This window comes from Salmo trutta, chromosome 21 (genome assembly GCF_901001165.1).
Source record: "Salmo trutta chromosome 21, fSalTru1.1, whole genome shotgun sequence".
Classification (NCBI taxonomy): Eukaryota; Metazoa; Chordata; class Actinopteri; order Salmoniformes; family Salmonidae; genus Salmo; species Salmo trutta.
This window is the reverse complement of record NC_042977.1, coordinates 40,722,692-40,738,190: the sequence shown is the minus strand read 5'-3', so window position 1 is coordinate 40,738,190 and position 15,499 is coordinate 40,722,692. Positions and strand designations below refer to the sequence as shown.

The following is a 15,499-nucleotide window of genomic DNA, read 5'->3' as shown; positions in this document are numbered from 1 at the left end:
TCCCTTCTCTCTGTCTCTCTCTTTCTCCATCACCCCCCCTCTCTCTCTCCCTCTCTCGCTTTCTCTCTCCCTGCAGGTGCCTGTCCCCCAACCAATGTCACAACGTCTCTGCAGTGTGATGGCAACATGGGCACTGTCTCCTGGACGGCCGTTGCCAGGGCGGACATGTACCTAGCAACCGCCACAGGTGACGACGGACACAGCCACACCTGCAGCTCCAACTCCACCGACTGTTCCTTCACCGACCTGCACTGCGCCGAGACCTACGCTGTCACCGTGGTTACCATCGTCAGGGGCTGCCATAGCGACCCCAGCCCTGACGTTGAACTCAGAACAGGTGAGAAGAGACAGAGTCTGTCTGTCTGATCTGTCTGTGATGAATATCTTGTAGATCTAGAACTCGATTACATCCTTCATAATCTCTCATGGACAGACGCACGTAACATAGAACGATATCGTAGCATCTCTCAACAGACTGTGGGATGAGACGATTAACCAGGGACTTTGTTCCGCAGCGTAGATTTTCTCCGCCACTGATCATTTGGACAAATCACGATTTCGCAAGTGTTCACATCTTTCGAATTTCAGAAGGGGAGGGGACATTAAGCCCATCCATTTAGTGTAGTGGAGACTTTGATAGTCTGGTTTGTATCTTTTCTCATACATCTATCCCCTGAACCTGATGGAGGATCTGACTAATTAACGCAAGATTTTAGTTCTGGGTGTCCGAGACTCCATTCTTCATTACATTCCCACTTGTTGGACTTGAGTTAGGGACTGTATACTCTGGTACTTCTGTTGTCTCTGGACTGCTCAGCACTGTGTCCACCCATCGACCTGGAGGGCATGGTGTCCTGTTCCACCAACATCCTGTCGCTGACCTGGGATGCCAGCCCAGTGTACGGGGCCAACTACACCTTACACTCCCAGAAGATAGGGGGCGCTAACACCACCACTTCATATCCCACAATTTGAATTACATTTTTATTGACGGATAGCCAGGGGCACAGTCCAACACTCACACATAATTTACATACAAAGCATTTGTGTTCACTGAGTCTGCCAGATCAGAGGCAGTAGGGATGACCAGAGATGTTATCTTTATAAGTGTGTGAATTTGAACATTTTCCTGTCAAAATGTAACAAGTACTTTTGGGTGTTAGGGAAAATGTATGGAGTAAAAAGTACATCATTGTCTTTAGAAATGTGGTGAAGTAAAAGTAAACGTCAAAAATAGAAATAAAACTCTCCTTTTCTCTGTCTCTCCCTTCTCTCTGTCTCTCTCTTTCTCCATCACCCCCCCTCTCTCTCTCTCCCTCTCTCTCTTTCTCTCTCCCTGCAGGTGCCTGTCCCCCCACCAATGTCACAACGTCTCTGCAGTGTGATGGCAACATGGGCACTGTCTCCTGGACGGCCGTTGCCAGGGCGGACATGTACCTAGCAACCGCCACAGGTGACGACGGACACACCCACACCTGCAGCTCCAACTCCACCGACTGTTCCTTCACCGACCTGCACTGCGCCGAGACCTACGCTGTCACCGTGGTTACCATCGTCAGGGGCTGCCATAGCGACCCCAGCCCTGACGTTGAACTCAGAACAGGTGAGAAGAGACAGAGTCTGTCTGTCTGATCTGTCTGTGATGAATATCTTGTAGATCTAGAACTCGATTACATCCTTCATAATCTCTCATGGACAGACGCACGTAACATAGAACGATATCGTAGCATCTCTCAACAGACTGTGGGATGAGACGATTAACCAGGGACTTTGTTCCGCAGCGTAGATTTTTCTCCGCCACTGATCATTTGGACAAATCACGATTTCGCAAGTGTTCACATCTTTCGAATTTCAGAAGGGGAGGGGACATTAAGCCCATCCATTTAGTGTAGTGGAGACTTTAATAGTCTGGTTTGTATCTTTTCTCATACATCTATCCCCTGAACCTGATGGAGGATCTGACTAATTAACGCAAGATTTTAGTTCTGGGTGTCCGAGACTCCATTCTTCATTACATTCCCACTTGTTGGACTTGAGTTAGGGACTGTATACTCTGGTACTTCTGTTGTCTCTGGACTGCTCAGCACTGTGTCCACCCATCGACCTGGAGGGCATGGTGTCCTGTTCCACCAACATCCTGTCGCTGACCTGGGATGCCAGCCCAGTGTACGGGGCCAACTACACCTTACACTCCCAGAAGATAGGGGGCGCTAACACCACCACTTCATATCCCACAATTTGAATTACATTTTTATTGACGGATAGCCAGGGGCACAGTCCAACACTCACACATAATTTACATACAAAGCATTTGTGTTCAGTGAGTCTGCCAGATCAGAGGCAGTAGGGATGACCAGAGATGTTATCTTTATAAGTGTGTGAATTTGAACATTTTCCTGTCAAAATGTAACAAGTACTTTTGGGTGTTAGGAGAAAATGTATGGAGTAAAAAGTACATCATTGTCTTTAGAAATGTGGTGAAGTAAAAGTAAACGTTGTCAAAAATAGAAATAAAACTCTCCTTTTCTCTGTCTCTCCCTTCTCTCTGTCTCTCTCTTTCTCCATCACCCCCCCTCTCTTCTCTCCCTCTCTCTCTTTCTCTCTCCCTGCAGGTGCCTGTCCCCCCACCAATGTCACAACGTCTCTGCAGTGTGATGGCAACATGGGCACTGTCTCCTGGACGGCCGTTGCCAGGGCGGACATGTACCTAGCAACCGCCACAGGTGACGACGGACACAGCCACACCTGCAGCTCCAACTCCACCGACTGTTCCTTCACCGACCTGCACTGCGCCGAGACCTACGCTGTCACCGTGGTTACCATCGTCAGGGGCTGCCATAGCGACCCCAGCCCTGACGTTGAACTCAGAACAGGTGAGAAGAGACAGAGTCTGTCTGTCTGATCTGTCTGTGATGAATATCTTGTAGATCTAGAACTCGATTACATCCTTCATAATCTCTCATGGACAGACGCACGTAACATAGAACGATATCGTAGCATCTCTCAACAGACTGTGGGATGAGACGATTAACCAGGGACTTTGTTCCGCAGCGTAGATTTTTTCCGCCACTGATCATTTGGACAAATCACGATTTCGCAAGTGTTCACATCTTTCGAATTTCAGAAGGGGAGGGGACATTTAGCCCATCCATTAGTGGAGTGGAGACTTTAATAGTCTGGTTTGTATCTTTTCTCATACATCAATCCCCTGAACCTGATGGAGGATCTGACTAATTAACGCAAGATTTTAGTTCTGGGTGTTGGAGATTCCATTCTTCATTACATTCCCACTTGTTGGACTTGAGTTAGGGACTGTATACTCTGGTACTTCTGTTGTCTCTGGACTGCTCAGCACTGTGTCCACCCATCGACCTGGAGGACATGATGTCCTGTTCCACCAACATCCTGTCCCTGACCTGGGATGCCAGCCCAGTGTACGGGGCCAACTACACCTTACACTCCCAGAAGATAGGGGGCGCTAACACCACCACTTCATATCCCACAATTTGAATTACATTTTTATTGACGGATAGCCAGGGGCACAGTCCAACACTCACACATCATTTACATACAAAGCATTTGTGTTCAGTGAGTCTGCCAGATCAGAGGCAGTAGGGATGACCAGAGATGTTATCTTTATAAGTGTGTGAATTTGAACATTTTCCTGTCAAAATGTAACAAGTACTTTTGGGTGTTAGGGAAAATGTATGGAGTAAAAAGTACATCATTGTCTTTAGAAATGTGGTGAAGTAAAAGTAAACGTCAAAAATACAAATAAAACTCTCCTTTTCTCTGTCTCTCCCTTCTCTCTGTCTCTCTCTTTCTCCATCACCCCCCCTCTCTCTCTCCCTCTCTCTCTTTCTCTCTCCCTGCAGGTGCCTGTCCCCCCACCAATGTCACAACGTCTCTGCAGTGTGATGGCAACATGGGCACTGTCTCCTGGACGGCCGTTGCCAGGGCGGACATGTACCTAGCAACCGCCACAGGTGACGACGGACACACCCACACCTGCAGCTCCAACTCCACCGACTGTTCCTTCACCGACCTGCACTGCGCCGAGACCTACGCTGTCACCGTGGTTACCATCGTCAGGGGCTGCCATAGCGACCCCAGCCCTGACGTTGAACTCAGAACAGGTGAGAAGAGACAGAGTCTGTCTGTCTGATCTGTCTGTGATGAATATCTTGTAGATCTAGAACTCGATTACATCCTTCATAATCTCTCATGGACAGACGCACGTAACATAGAACGATATCGTAGCATCTCTCAACAGACTGTGGGATGAGACGATTAACCAGGGACTTTGTTCCGCAGCGTAGATTTTCTCCGCCACTGATCATTTGGACAAATCACGATTTCGCAAGTGTTCACATCTTTCGAATTTCAGAAGGGGAGGGGACATTTAGCACATCCATTTAGTGGGGTGGAGACTTTAATAGTCTGGTTTGTATCTTTTCTCATACATCTATCCCCTGAACCTGATGGAGGATCTGACTAATTAACGCAAGATTTTAGTTCTGGGTGTCGGAGATTCCATTCTTCATTACATTCCCACTTGTTGGACTTGAGTTAGCGACTGTATACTCTGGTACTTCTGTTGTCTCTGGACTGCTCAGCACTGTGTCCACCCATCGACCTGGAGGGCATGGTGTCCTGTTCCACCAACATCCTGTCCCTGACCTGGGATGCCAGCCCAGTGTACGGGGCCAACTACACCTTACACTCCCAGAAGATAGGGGGCGCTAACACCACCACTTCATATCCCACAATTTGAATTACATTTTTATTGACGGATAGCCAGGGGCACAGTCCAACACTCACACATAATTTACATACAAAGCATTTGTGTTCAGTGAGTCTGCCAGATCAGAGGCAGTAGGGATGACCAGAGATGTTATCTTTATAAGTGTGTGAATTTGAACATTTTCCTGTCAAAATGTAACAAGTACTTTTGGGTGTTAGGGAAAATGTATGGAGTAAAAAGTACATCATTGTCTTTAGAAATGTGGTGAAGTAAAAGTAAACGTCAAAAATAGAAATAAAACTCTCCTTTTCTCTGTCTCTCCCTTCTCTCTGTCTCTCTCTTTCTCCATCACCCCCCCCTCTCTCTCTCCCTCTCTCTCTTTCTCTCTCCCTGCAGGTGCCTGTCCCCCCACCAATGTCACAACGTCTCTGCAGTGTGATGGCAACATGGGCACTGTCTCCTGGACGGCCGTTGCCAGGGCGGACATGTACCTAGCAACCGCCACAGGTGACGACGGACACAGCCACACCTGCAGCTCCAACTCCACCGACTGTTCCTTCACCGACCTGCACTGCGCCGAGACCTACGCTGTCACCGTGGTTACCATCGTCAGGGGCTGCCATAGCGACCCCAGCCCTGACGTTGAACTCAGAACAGGTGAGAAGAGACAGAGTCTGTCTGTCTGATCTGTCTGTGATGAATATCTTGTAGATCTAGAACTCGATTACATCCTTCATAATCTCTCATGGACAGACGCACGTAACATAGAACGATATCGTAGCATCTCTCAACAGACTGTGGGATGAGACGATTAACCAGGGACTTTGTTCCGCAGCGTAGATTTTTTCCGCCACTGATCATTTGGACAAATCACGATTTCGCAAGTGTTCACATCTTTCGAATTTCAGAAGGGGAGGGGACATTTAGCACATCCATTTAGTGGGGTGGAGACTTTGATAGTCTGGTTTGTATCTTTTCTCATACATCTATCCCCTGAACCTGATGGAGGATCTGACGCATTAACGCAAGATTTTAGTTCTGGGTGTCGGAGATTCCATTCTTCATTACATTTCCCACTTGTTGGACTTGAGTTAGCGACTGTATACTCTGGTACTTCTGTTGTCTCTGGACTGCTCAGCACTGTGTCCACCCATCGACCTGGAGGGCATGGTGTCCTGTTCCACCAACATCCTGTCCCTGACCTGGGATGCCAGCCCAGTGTACGGGGCCAACTACACCTTACACTCCCAGAAGATAGGGGGCGCTAACACCACCACTTCATATCCCACAATTTGAATTACATTTTTATTGACGAATAGCCAGGGGCACAGTCCAACACTCACACATAATTTACATACAAAGCATTTGTGTTCAGTGAGTCTGCCAGATCAGAGGCAGTAGGGATGACCAGAGATGTTATCTTTATAAGTGTGTGAATTTGAACATTTTCCTGTCAAAATGTAACAAGTACTTTTGGGTGTTAGAGAAAATGTATGGAGTAAAAAGTACATCATTGTCTTTAGAAATGTGGTGAAGTAAAAGTAAACGTTGTCAAAAATAGAAATAAAACTCTCCTTTTCTCTGTCTCTCCCTTCTCTCTGTCTCTCTCTTTCTCCATCACCCCCCCTCTCTCTCTCCCTCTCTCTCTTTCTCTCTCCCTGCAGGTGCCTGTCCCCCCACCAATGTCACAACGTCTCTGCAGTGTGATGGCAACATGGGCACTGTCTCCTGGACGGCCGTTGCCAGGGCGGACATGTACCTAGCAACCGCCACAGGTGACGACGGACACAGCCACACCTGCAGCTCCAACTCCACCGACTGTTCCTTCACCGACCTGCACTGCGCCGAGACCTACGCTGTCACCGTGGTTACCATCGTCAGGGGCTGCCATAGCGACCCCAGCCCTGACGTTGAACTCAGAACAGGTGAGAAGAGACAGAGTCTGTCTGTCTGATCTGTCTGTGATGAATATCTTGTAGATCTAGAACTCGATTACATCCTTCATAATCTCTCATGGACAGACGCACGTAACATAGAACGATATCGTAGCATCTCTCAACAGACTGTGGGATGAGACGATTAACCAGGGACTTTGTTCCGCAGCGTAGATTTTTTCCGCCACTGATCATTTGGACAAATCACGATTTCGCAAGTGTTCACATCTTTCGAATTTCAGAAGGGGAGGGGACATTTAGCCCATCCATTTAGTGGAGTGGAGACTTTAATAGTCTGGTTTGTATCTTTTCTCATACATCTATCCCCTGAACCTGATGGAGGATCTGACTAATTAACGCAAGATTTTAGTTCTGGGTGTCCGAGACTCCATTCTTCATTACATTCCCACTTGTTGGACTTGAGTTAGGGACTGTATACTCTGGTACTTCTGTTGTCTCTGGACTGCTCAGCACTGTGTCCACCCATCGACCTGGAGGGCATGGTGTCCTGTTCCACCAACATCCTGTCCCTGACCTGGGATGCCAGCCCAGTGTACGGGGCCAACTACACCTTACACTCCCAGAAGATAGGGGGCGCTAACACCACCACTTCATATCCCACAATTTGAATTACATTTTTATTGACGGATAGCCAGGGGCACAGTCCAACACTCACACATCATTTACATACAAAGCATTTGTGTTCACTGAGTCTGCCAGATCAGAGGCAGTAGGGATGACCAGAGATGTTATCTTTATAAGTGTGTGAATTTGAACATTTTCCTGTCAAAATGTAACAAGTACTTTTGGGTGTTAGGGAAAATGTATGGAGTAAAAAGTACATCATTGTCTTTAGAAATGTGGTGAAGTAAAAGTAAAGGTCAAAAATACAAATAAAACTCTCCTTTTCTCTGTCTCTCCCTTCTCTCTGTCTCTCTCTTTCTCCATCACCCCCCCTCTCTCTCTCCCTCTCTCGCTTTCTCTCTCCCTGCAGGTGCCTGTCCCCCCACCAATGTCACAACGTCTCTGCAGTGTGATGGCAACATGGGCACTGTCTCCTGGACGGCCGTTGCCAGGGCGGACATGTACCTAGCAACCGCCACAGGTGACGACGGGCACAGCCACACCTGCAGCTCCAACTCCACCGACTGTTCCTTCACCGACCTGCACTGCGCCGAGACCTACGCTGTCACCGTGGTTACCATCGTCAGGGGCTGCCATAGCGACCCCAGCCCTGACGTTGAACTCAGAACAGGTGAGAAGAGACAGAGTCTGTCTGTCTGATCTGTCTGTGATGAATATCTTGTAGATCTAGAACTCGATTCGTCAGGGGCTGCCATAGCGACCCAGCCCTGACGTTGAACTCAGAACAGGTGAGAAGAGACAGAGTCTGTCTGTCTGATCTGTCTGTGATGAATATCTTGTAGATCTAGAACTCGATTACATCCGTCATAATCTCTCATGGACAGACGCACGTAACATAGAACGATATCGTAGCATCTCTCAACAGACTGTGGGATGAGACGATTAACCAGGGACTTTGTTCCGCAGCGTAGATTTTTTCCGCCACTGATCATTTGGACAAATCACGATTTCGCAAGTGTTCACATCTTTCGAATTTCAGAAGGGGAGGGGACATTTAGCACATCCATTTAGTGTAGTGGAGACTTTGATAGTCTGGTTTGTATCTTTTCTCATACATCTATCCCCTGAACCTGATGGAGGATCTGACGCATTAACGCAAGATTTTAGTTCTGGGTGTCGGAGATTCCATTCTTCATTACATTTCCCACTTGTTGGACTTGAGTTAGCGACTGTATACTCTGGTACTTCTGTTGTCTCTGGACTGCTCAGCACTGTGTCCACCCATCGACCTGGAGGGCATGATGTCCTGTTCCACCAACATCCTGTCCCTGACCTGGATGCCAGCCCAGTGTACGGGGCCAACTACACCTTACACTCCCAGAAGATAGGGGGCGCTAACACCACCACTTCATATCCCACAATTTGAATTACATTTTTATTGACGGATAGCCAGGGGCACAGTCCAACACTCACACATAATTTACATACAAAGCATTTGTGTTCAGTGAGTCTGCCAGATCAGAGGCAGTAGGGATGACCAGAGATGTTATCTTTATAAGTGTGTGAATTTGAACATTTTCCTGTCAAAATGTAACAAGTACTTTTGGGTGTTAGGGAAAATGTATGGAGTAAAAAGTACATCATTGTCTTTAGAAATGTGGTGAAGTAAAAGTAAACGTCAAAAATAGAAATAAAACTCTCCTTTTCTCTGTCTCTCCCTTCTCTCTGTCTCTCTCTTTCTCCATCACCCCCCCCTCTCTCTCTCCCTCTCTCTCTCTCTCTCTCTCCCTCTCTCTTTCTCTCTCCCTGCAGGTGCCTGTCCCCCCACCAATGTCACAACGTCTCTGCAGTGTGATGGCAACATGGGCACTGTCTCCTGGACGGCCGTTGCCAGGGCGGACATGTACCTAGCAACCGCCACAGGTGACGACGGACACACCCACACCTGCAGCTCCAACTCCACCGACTGTTCCTTCACCGACCTGCACTGCGCCGAGACCTACGCTGTCACCGTGGTTACCATCGTCAGGGGCTGCCATAGCGACCCCAGCCCTGACGTTGAACTCAGAACAGGTGAGAAGAGACAGAGTCTGTCTGTCTGATCTGTCTGTGATGAATATCTTGTAGATCTAGAACTCGATTACATCCTTCATAATCTCTCATGGACAGACGCACGTAACATAGAACGATATCGTAGCATCTCTCAACAGACTGTGGGATGAGACGATTAACCAGGGACTTTGTTCCGCAGCGTAGATTTTTTCCGCCACTGATCATTTGGACAAATCACGATTTCGCAAGTGTTCACATCTTTCGAATTTCAGAAGGGGAGGGGACATTTAGCACATCCATTTAGTGTAGTGGAGACTTTAATAGTCTGGTTTGTATCTTTTCTCATACATCTATCCCCTGAACCTGATGGAGGATCTGACTAATTAACGCAAGATTTTAGTTCTGGGTGTCGGAGATTCCATTCTTCATTACATTCCCACTTGTTGGACTTGAGTTAGCGACTGTATACTCTGGTACTTCTGTTGTCTCTGGACTGCTCAGCACTGTGTCCACCCATCGACCTGGAGGGCATGGTGTCCTGTTCCACCAACATCCTGTCCCTGACCTGGGATGCCAGCCCAGTGTACGGGGCCAACTACACCTTACACTCCCAGAAGATAGGGGGCGCTAACACCACCACTTCATATCCCACAATTTGAATTACATTTTTATTGACGGATAGCCAGGGGCACAGTCCAACACTCACACATAATTTACATACAAAGCATTTGTGTTCAGTGAGTCTGCCAGATCAGAGGCAGTAGGGATGACCAGAGATGTTATCTTTATAAGTGTGTGAATTTGAACATTTTCCTGTCAAAATGTAACAAGTACTTTTGGGTGTTAGGGAAAATGTATGGAGTAAAAAGTACATCATTGTCTTTAGAAATGTGGTGAAGTAAAAGTAAACGTCAAAAATAGAAATAAAACTCTCCTTTTCTCTGTCTCTCCCTTCTCTCTGTCTCTCTCTTTCTCCATCACCCCCCTCTCTCTCTCTCCCTCTCTCTCTCTCTCTCTCCCTCTCTCTCTTTCTCTCTCCCTGCAGGTGCCTGTCCCCCCACCAATGTCACAACGTCTCTGCAGTGTGATGGCAACATGGGCACTGTCTCCTGGACGGCCGTTGCCAGGGCGGACATGTACCTAGCAACCGCCACAGGTGACGACGGACACACCCACACCTGCAGCTCCAACTCCACCGACTGTTCCTTCACCGACCTGCACTGCGCCGAGACCTACGCTGTCACCGTGGTTACCATCGTCAGGGGCTGCCATAGCGACCCCAGCCCTGACGTTGAACTCAGAACAGGTGAGAAGAGACAGAGTCTGTCTGTCTGATCTGTCTGTGATGAATATCTTGTCGATCTAGAACTCGATTACATCCTTCATAATCTCTCATGGACAGACGCACGTAACATAGAACGATATCGTAGCATCTCTCAACAGACTGTGGGATGAGACGATTAACCAGGGACTTTGTTCCGCAGCGTAGATTTTTTCCGCCACTGATCATTTGGACAAATCACGATTTCGCAAGTGTTCACATCTTTCGAATTTCAGAAGGGGAGGGGACATTTAGCACATCCATTTAGTGTAGTGGAGACTTTAATAGTCTGGTTTGTATCTTTTCTCATACATCTATCCCCTGAACCTGATGGAGGATCTGACTAATTAACGCAAGATTTTAGTTCTGGGTGTTGGAGATTCCATTCTTCATTACATTCCCACTTGTTGGACTTGAGTTAGCCACTGTATACTCTGGTACTTCTGTTGTCTCTGGACTGCTCAGCACTGTGTCCACCCATCGACCTGGAGGGCATGGTGTCCTGTTCCACCAACATCCTGTCCCTGACCTGGGATGCCAGCCCAGTGTACGGGGCCAACTACACCTTACACTCCCAGAAGATAGGGGGCGCTAACACCACTACTTCATACCCCACCTCTGACTCCTCCATCTTCATCACCGGCCTGCAGTGCGGGGAACGCTACAAATTCCAGGTCGTCACTAGCGACGGGACTTGCAACAGCAGTCTGAGCCGGCCACTGGAGATGGATACAGGTAAGCAGAGCCTCACTGCTGGTTCAATAACTAATTATAGCCTAATATGGTACATTTGTTTATCTCCTATTTGGGTGAAACACTGTGCCAAAATGCTCACCACCCATTGGCTGACACCTCATCACATGTTCTCTGTCTCTCTGCCCATCAGCTCCATGCCATCCAACCCACCTGGCAGCACAGGTGGACTGTGGAACCAACCGAGGAAACATCTCCTGGTTCGAGAGCGTTGGCGCCTCCTACTACATCGCTGAGGTGACGGGCGGCCATGGGCACGTGGCATATTGTACCTCCAACGATACTTCCTGTGTGGTGAAACTGCACTGCGGGCGGACGTACTCGGCTACACTGGTTGCCTCCACTGACTCCTGCAACAGCACTTTGCACGCCACCATTGAATTTGACTCAGGTAAGACACACACATAAACTCCACCAATCACACTGCACTCTTTACACAATCATTCTGTTTTTGTGCTCTCAAAACCCAACATGTCACATATCTCACTCTCCTCTCTCTTCCTTCGCCCAGCCCCCTGTCTGCCTGAGAACGTGGTGGCAGAGCTGAACTGTAACTCCAACGTGTTGTCGGTCCAGTGGCAGCAGACCCCTGGGGATGCAGACGACACCTACACAGCCCTGGCCATCGGCAGTGACGGCTACCAGGCCTCCTGTAACTCCACCTCCACCTCCTGCAGCATCTCCAATCTGCAGTGTGGCCAGACCTACGAGGTGGCTGTCACCTCCTCCTCCATCAACTGTTCCATCATCGCTGGATCAGACTACCGTGTTCAGTCTGGTACGTGGGCTCTAGTTCTTTTCCAATATCCACAATAGCACTTAGAATGCATGCTCAATACATGACTTCATTATAAAAAGCTAGTGTGAATTGGGAAGTGAGATCCATCTGTTTCAGTTTTCAAATGAAATGACGAGGGTCCTGACCCACGTGACCTGACCAGGAGAAACTAGGCATTAGTTATTGTCAATTAACACCTCTCTCCCCCTTTCCCTTCCACTCTCTTCTCCCCCTTCTCCCTCTCCCCTCTCCAGCCCCCTGTAAGCCCCAGAACACCACAGTGGACCTGGAGTGCAGCACCACCGTTGCCACGGTGATCTGGGATCTGACCAGCACGTCTCAGAACTACACGGTGACGGCCACGGACATGTCAGGCACCAACACCAGCTGCAACACCAACGAGACCAGTTGCTCCTTCTCCGAGCTGAGTTGTGGCGAGATGTACACCTTCAGCGTCATGGGCCATACCAACGTGTGTATGAGCGAGGTCAGCTCTCCCATGCAGATGCTCACAGGTACTGGTGCACCTACAGTTCTCGTACATTTGATAGAGGAAATGTATGATGAATATAAAACATTTCTATCTAGTTCATTTTGCATCATTTTGCATTAATACAATACAATGTAATACCTGGGATAGGATAAAGTAATCCTTCTAACCCCCCCCCAAAAAAAGATATAGATGTACTATTGTAAAGTGGTTGTTCCACTGGATATCATAAGGTGAATGCACCAATTTGTAAGTCGCTCTGGATAAGAGCGTCTGCTAAATGACTTAAATGTAAATGTAAAATGTCCCAGGCCACTCAATATAACTTTTTGATGTTATTTAAAAGCCACTATCAGGAGCAAAATATGGCCTACCACCAAGCTGCTTAGATAAAGCTCCCCTCTCTCTCTCCCTCCATCTCTCTCTCTCCATCCATCTCTCTCTCTCCCTCCATCTCTCTCTCTCCATCCCTCTCTCTCTCCCTCCATCCCTCTCTCTCCATCCCTCTCTCTCTCTCCATCCATCTCTCTCTCTCCATCCATCTCTCTCTCTCCATCCATCTCTCTCTCCCTCCATCCCTCTCTCTCCATCCCTCTCTCTCTCCCTCATCCCTCTCTCTCTCCCTGCATCTTTTTATCTCTCTCCCTCTATCCCTCTCTCTCTCTCTCTCTCTCTCTCTCTCTGTCCCTCTATCCCTCTCTCTTTCTCCCTCCATCTCTTTATCTCTCTCCCTCCATCCCTCTCTCTCTCTCTCTATCTCCATCCATCCCTCTCTCTCTCTCTCTCCTTCACCCCTCCCTCCGTCCCTCTCTCTCTGTCCCTCTATCCCTTTCTCTGTCCAGCTCCTTGCGTGCCCACTAACATAGCCTCCAGTCTAGACTGTGGTACAGGCATGGCCTTCATCACTTGGAACAGTGCCGTGGGAGCTACAGCCTACACCGTACAGGCGGAGGGTAACCATGGTCACAAGTCCTCCTGCAGCGACACAGGCACACAATGTTCCCTTAAAAACCTGGCGTGCGGGCAGGAATACTCTGTCGTTGTTGTAGCCTTGCACACCGGCTGTCCGGGACCAGGCAGTCAGGCTGTAACCTTCACTACAGGTAAATACAGTGTAGTTTAACTCTTCATATTTTCTACTATAGTATTTTCTGACACTCTTTTATTCCCTCTTTCATGACCTTTTGTCTGCCTTTTTTTCCCTTCAGCTCCCTGCTCTCCTCAATCTGTGGAAACCCAACTGGACTGCACGTCTGGAAGGTTGAATGTTTCCTGGCAACCGAGCGTCGGGGCGACCCGCTACCACGCCACGTTGCAAGATGGAAGTAACGTCATGATGTGCGACACCAATACAACTTCCTGTGTTGTCCCCGACCTGAGCTGTGGTAACGCCTACAACGTTACCGTGGTAGCACAGGGCCAATCCTGCAACAGCTCCCACAGCGCAGCCAATGAGATTTCAACAGGTAAGAAAACAAGGAAGACGTTGTTTAATTTATGACCATTACTTAATGGTTGATCTACTGTTTGTTAGTCCTGACTATGCCCCGTCTCTCACTCTGCCCCCCAGCACCCTGCCCCCCCACCTCCCTCTCAGCCACCGTGGACTGCTCCACCAACATCGCTATGGTCACCTGGGACTCCCAGAATGCACAGGGGGTGGCGTACAGCGCTCGGGCGTCAGACGTACAGGGTAGTTCAGTAGAATGTAACACTACAGACTCTAACTGTGCTCTGACTAGGCTGCAGTGTGGCAGTGAATACAATGTCACCGTCACAGCCTCAAAGGACAACTGCTCGAGCGTCCCAAGCCTGACGTTTACCTTCACTACAGGTCAGTGACACGTCAATGGGACAGTTATATTATCTACTGAGCAAATCTGAAAATATATGACATTGGGAGGTCGGTGGCACCTTCATTTGGAAGGACGGGCTCTTGATAATGGCTGGAGTGGAATCAGTGGAATGGTATCAAATACATCAAACACATGGTTTCCATGGTTTCCATGTTAGATACCATTCCATTTGCTCCATTCCAGCCATTACTATGAGCCGTCCTCCCCTCAGCAGCCTCCTGTGATTGTACACTATGTAAGGTTTATAAGATAAGATAGTACTTTATTAATCCCCCAAAGGGGAAATTTGATGAATAAAGTACTAACTTATTTTGTACTAAGGTTACTATGAGGTTGTAACAACGTTCTCCCCTGTTCCCTCCCTCAGCGCCCTGTGTGCCCCTCCTCTCTGATGTCCAGCTACTCTGCTCCTCTGACTCCGCCTCTATCACCTGGGCAACGGCTGCAGGGGCGGAGCTGTATGAAGTCACAGCGGAGGACGGCCAGGGCGGGAGCCTGCAGTGTAACTCCAGTGATGTCACTTCCTGCCAGGTGTCCAGCCTGCAGTGTGGACAGCAGTATGTTTTCAGTGTGACCGCCTCAGACAGACTGTGTGTCAGCCCTCCCAGTGCTATGATACAGTCAATGACAGGTACAACTGTGTGTGTGTGTGTGTGTGTGTGTGTGTGTGTGTGTGTGTGTGTGTGTGTGTGTGTGTGTGTGTGTGTGTGTGTGTGTGTGTGTGTGTGTGAGTCTCTCTGCTTGTGCCCATTAAGGACCCAGGCTTTAGTACACACAGGTCACAGATCCTATTCTGAGGCCAGTCTAGCCAAATGAAAACCTTTGAAACTCATAACCCAGTTTCGGTGCTGGCTAACATGCTAACATGTCCCTGTGTTTCCCCCTGCAGCCCCTTGTCCTCCCCAGAACATCCACACCTCAGTGGGCTGTGAGAACCGCACCGCCTGCATTAGCTGGATCCACAGCCAGGGGGCGCTGTCTTATAC

The 15,499-nt window shown here is 48.6% G+C and overlaps 2 protein-coding genes across 2 annotated transcripts in view; both read left to right on the top strand.

Annotated features, from left to right (window-relative positions):
• Positions 1–98: 98 nt before the first annotated feature.
• On the top strand, positions 99–11,008 carry LOC115157443 (collagen alpha-1(VII) chain). Its single transcript, XM_029705699.1, has 9 exons — positions 99–337; positions 1,343–1,603; positions 2,613–2,873; positions 3,876–4,136; positions 5,141–5,401; positions 6,409–6,669; positions 7,673–7,933; positions 9,076–9,336; positions 10,361–11,008. Exons 1-9 carry the CDS (start codon positions 127–129, stop codon positions 10,648–10,650), a joined length of 2,328 nt encoding a protein of 775 aa, XP_029561559.1. The 5' UTR covers positions 99–126; the 3' UTR covers positions 10,651–11,008.
• Positions 11,009–11,074: 66 nt separating this feature from the next.
• Positions 11,075–15,499, top strand: part of LOC115157442 (uncharacterized) — a 28,388-nt gene continuing 23,963 nt past the window's right edge. The window contains exons 1-9 of the mRNA XM_029705698.1: positions 11,075–11,371; positions 11,523–11,780; positions 11,901–12,167; positions 12,422–12,682; positions 13,500–13,760; positions 13,866–14,123; positions 14,228–14,491; positions 14,881–15,144; positions 15,403–15,499. The exon at positions 15,403–15,499 is cut by the window's right edge and continues 164 nt beyond it. Of these exons, the coding sequence (XP_029561558.1) occupies positions 11,131–11,371; positions 11,523–11,780; positions 11,901–12,167; positions 12,422–12,682; positions 13,500–13,760; positions 13,866–14,123; positions 14,228–14,491; positions 14,881–15,144; positions 15,403–15,499 (2,171 nt within the window). The 5' untranslated portion in view covers positions 11,075–11,130. The remainder of the gene's footprint in view (positions 11,372–11,522; positions 11,781–11,900; positions 12,168–12,421; positions 12,683–13,499; positions 13,761–13,865; positions 14,124–14,227; positions 14,492–14,880; positions 15,145–15,402) is intronic.

What these genes read in the sequence shown, in the direction of transcription:
- LOC115157443 (XM_029705699.1), top strand. Translation starts at nt 127, where the DNA reads ATGGGCACTGTCTCCTGGACGGCCGTTGCCAGGGCGGACATGTACCTA. An exon ending in TGACGTTGAACTCAGAACAG is followed by an intron (nt 6,670 to 7,672) that starts GTGAGAAGAGAC and finishes CTCTCCCTGCAG; the next exon opens with GTGCCTGTCCCCCCACCAAT. An exon ending in TGACGTTGAACTCAGAACAG is followed by an intron (nt 9,337 to 10,360) that starts GTGAGAAGAGAC and finishes CTCTCCCTGCAG; the next exon opens with GTGCCTGTCCCCCCACCAAT.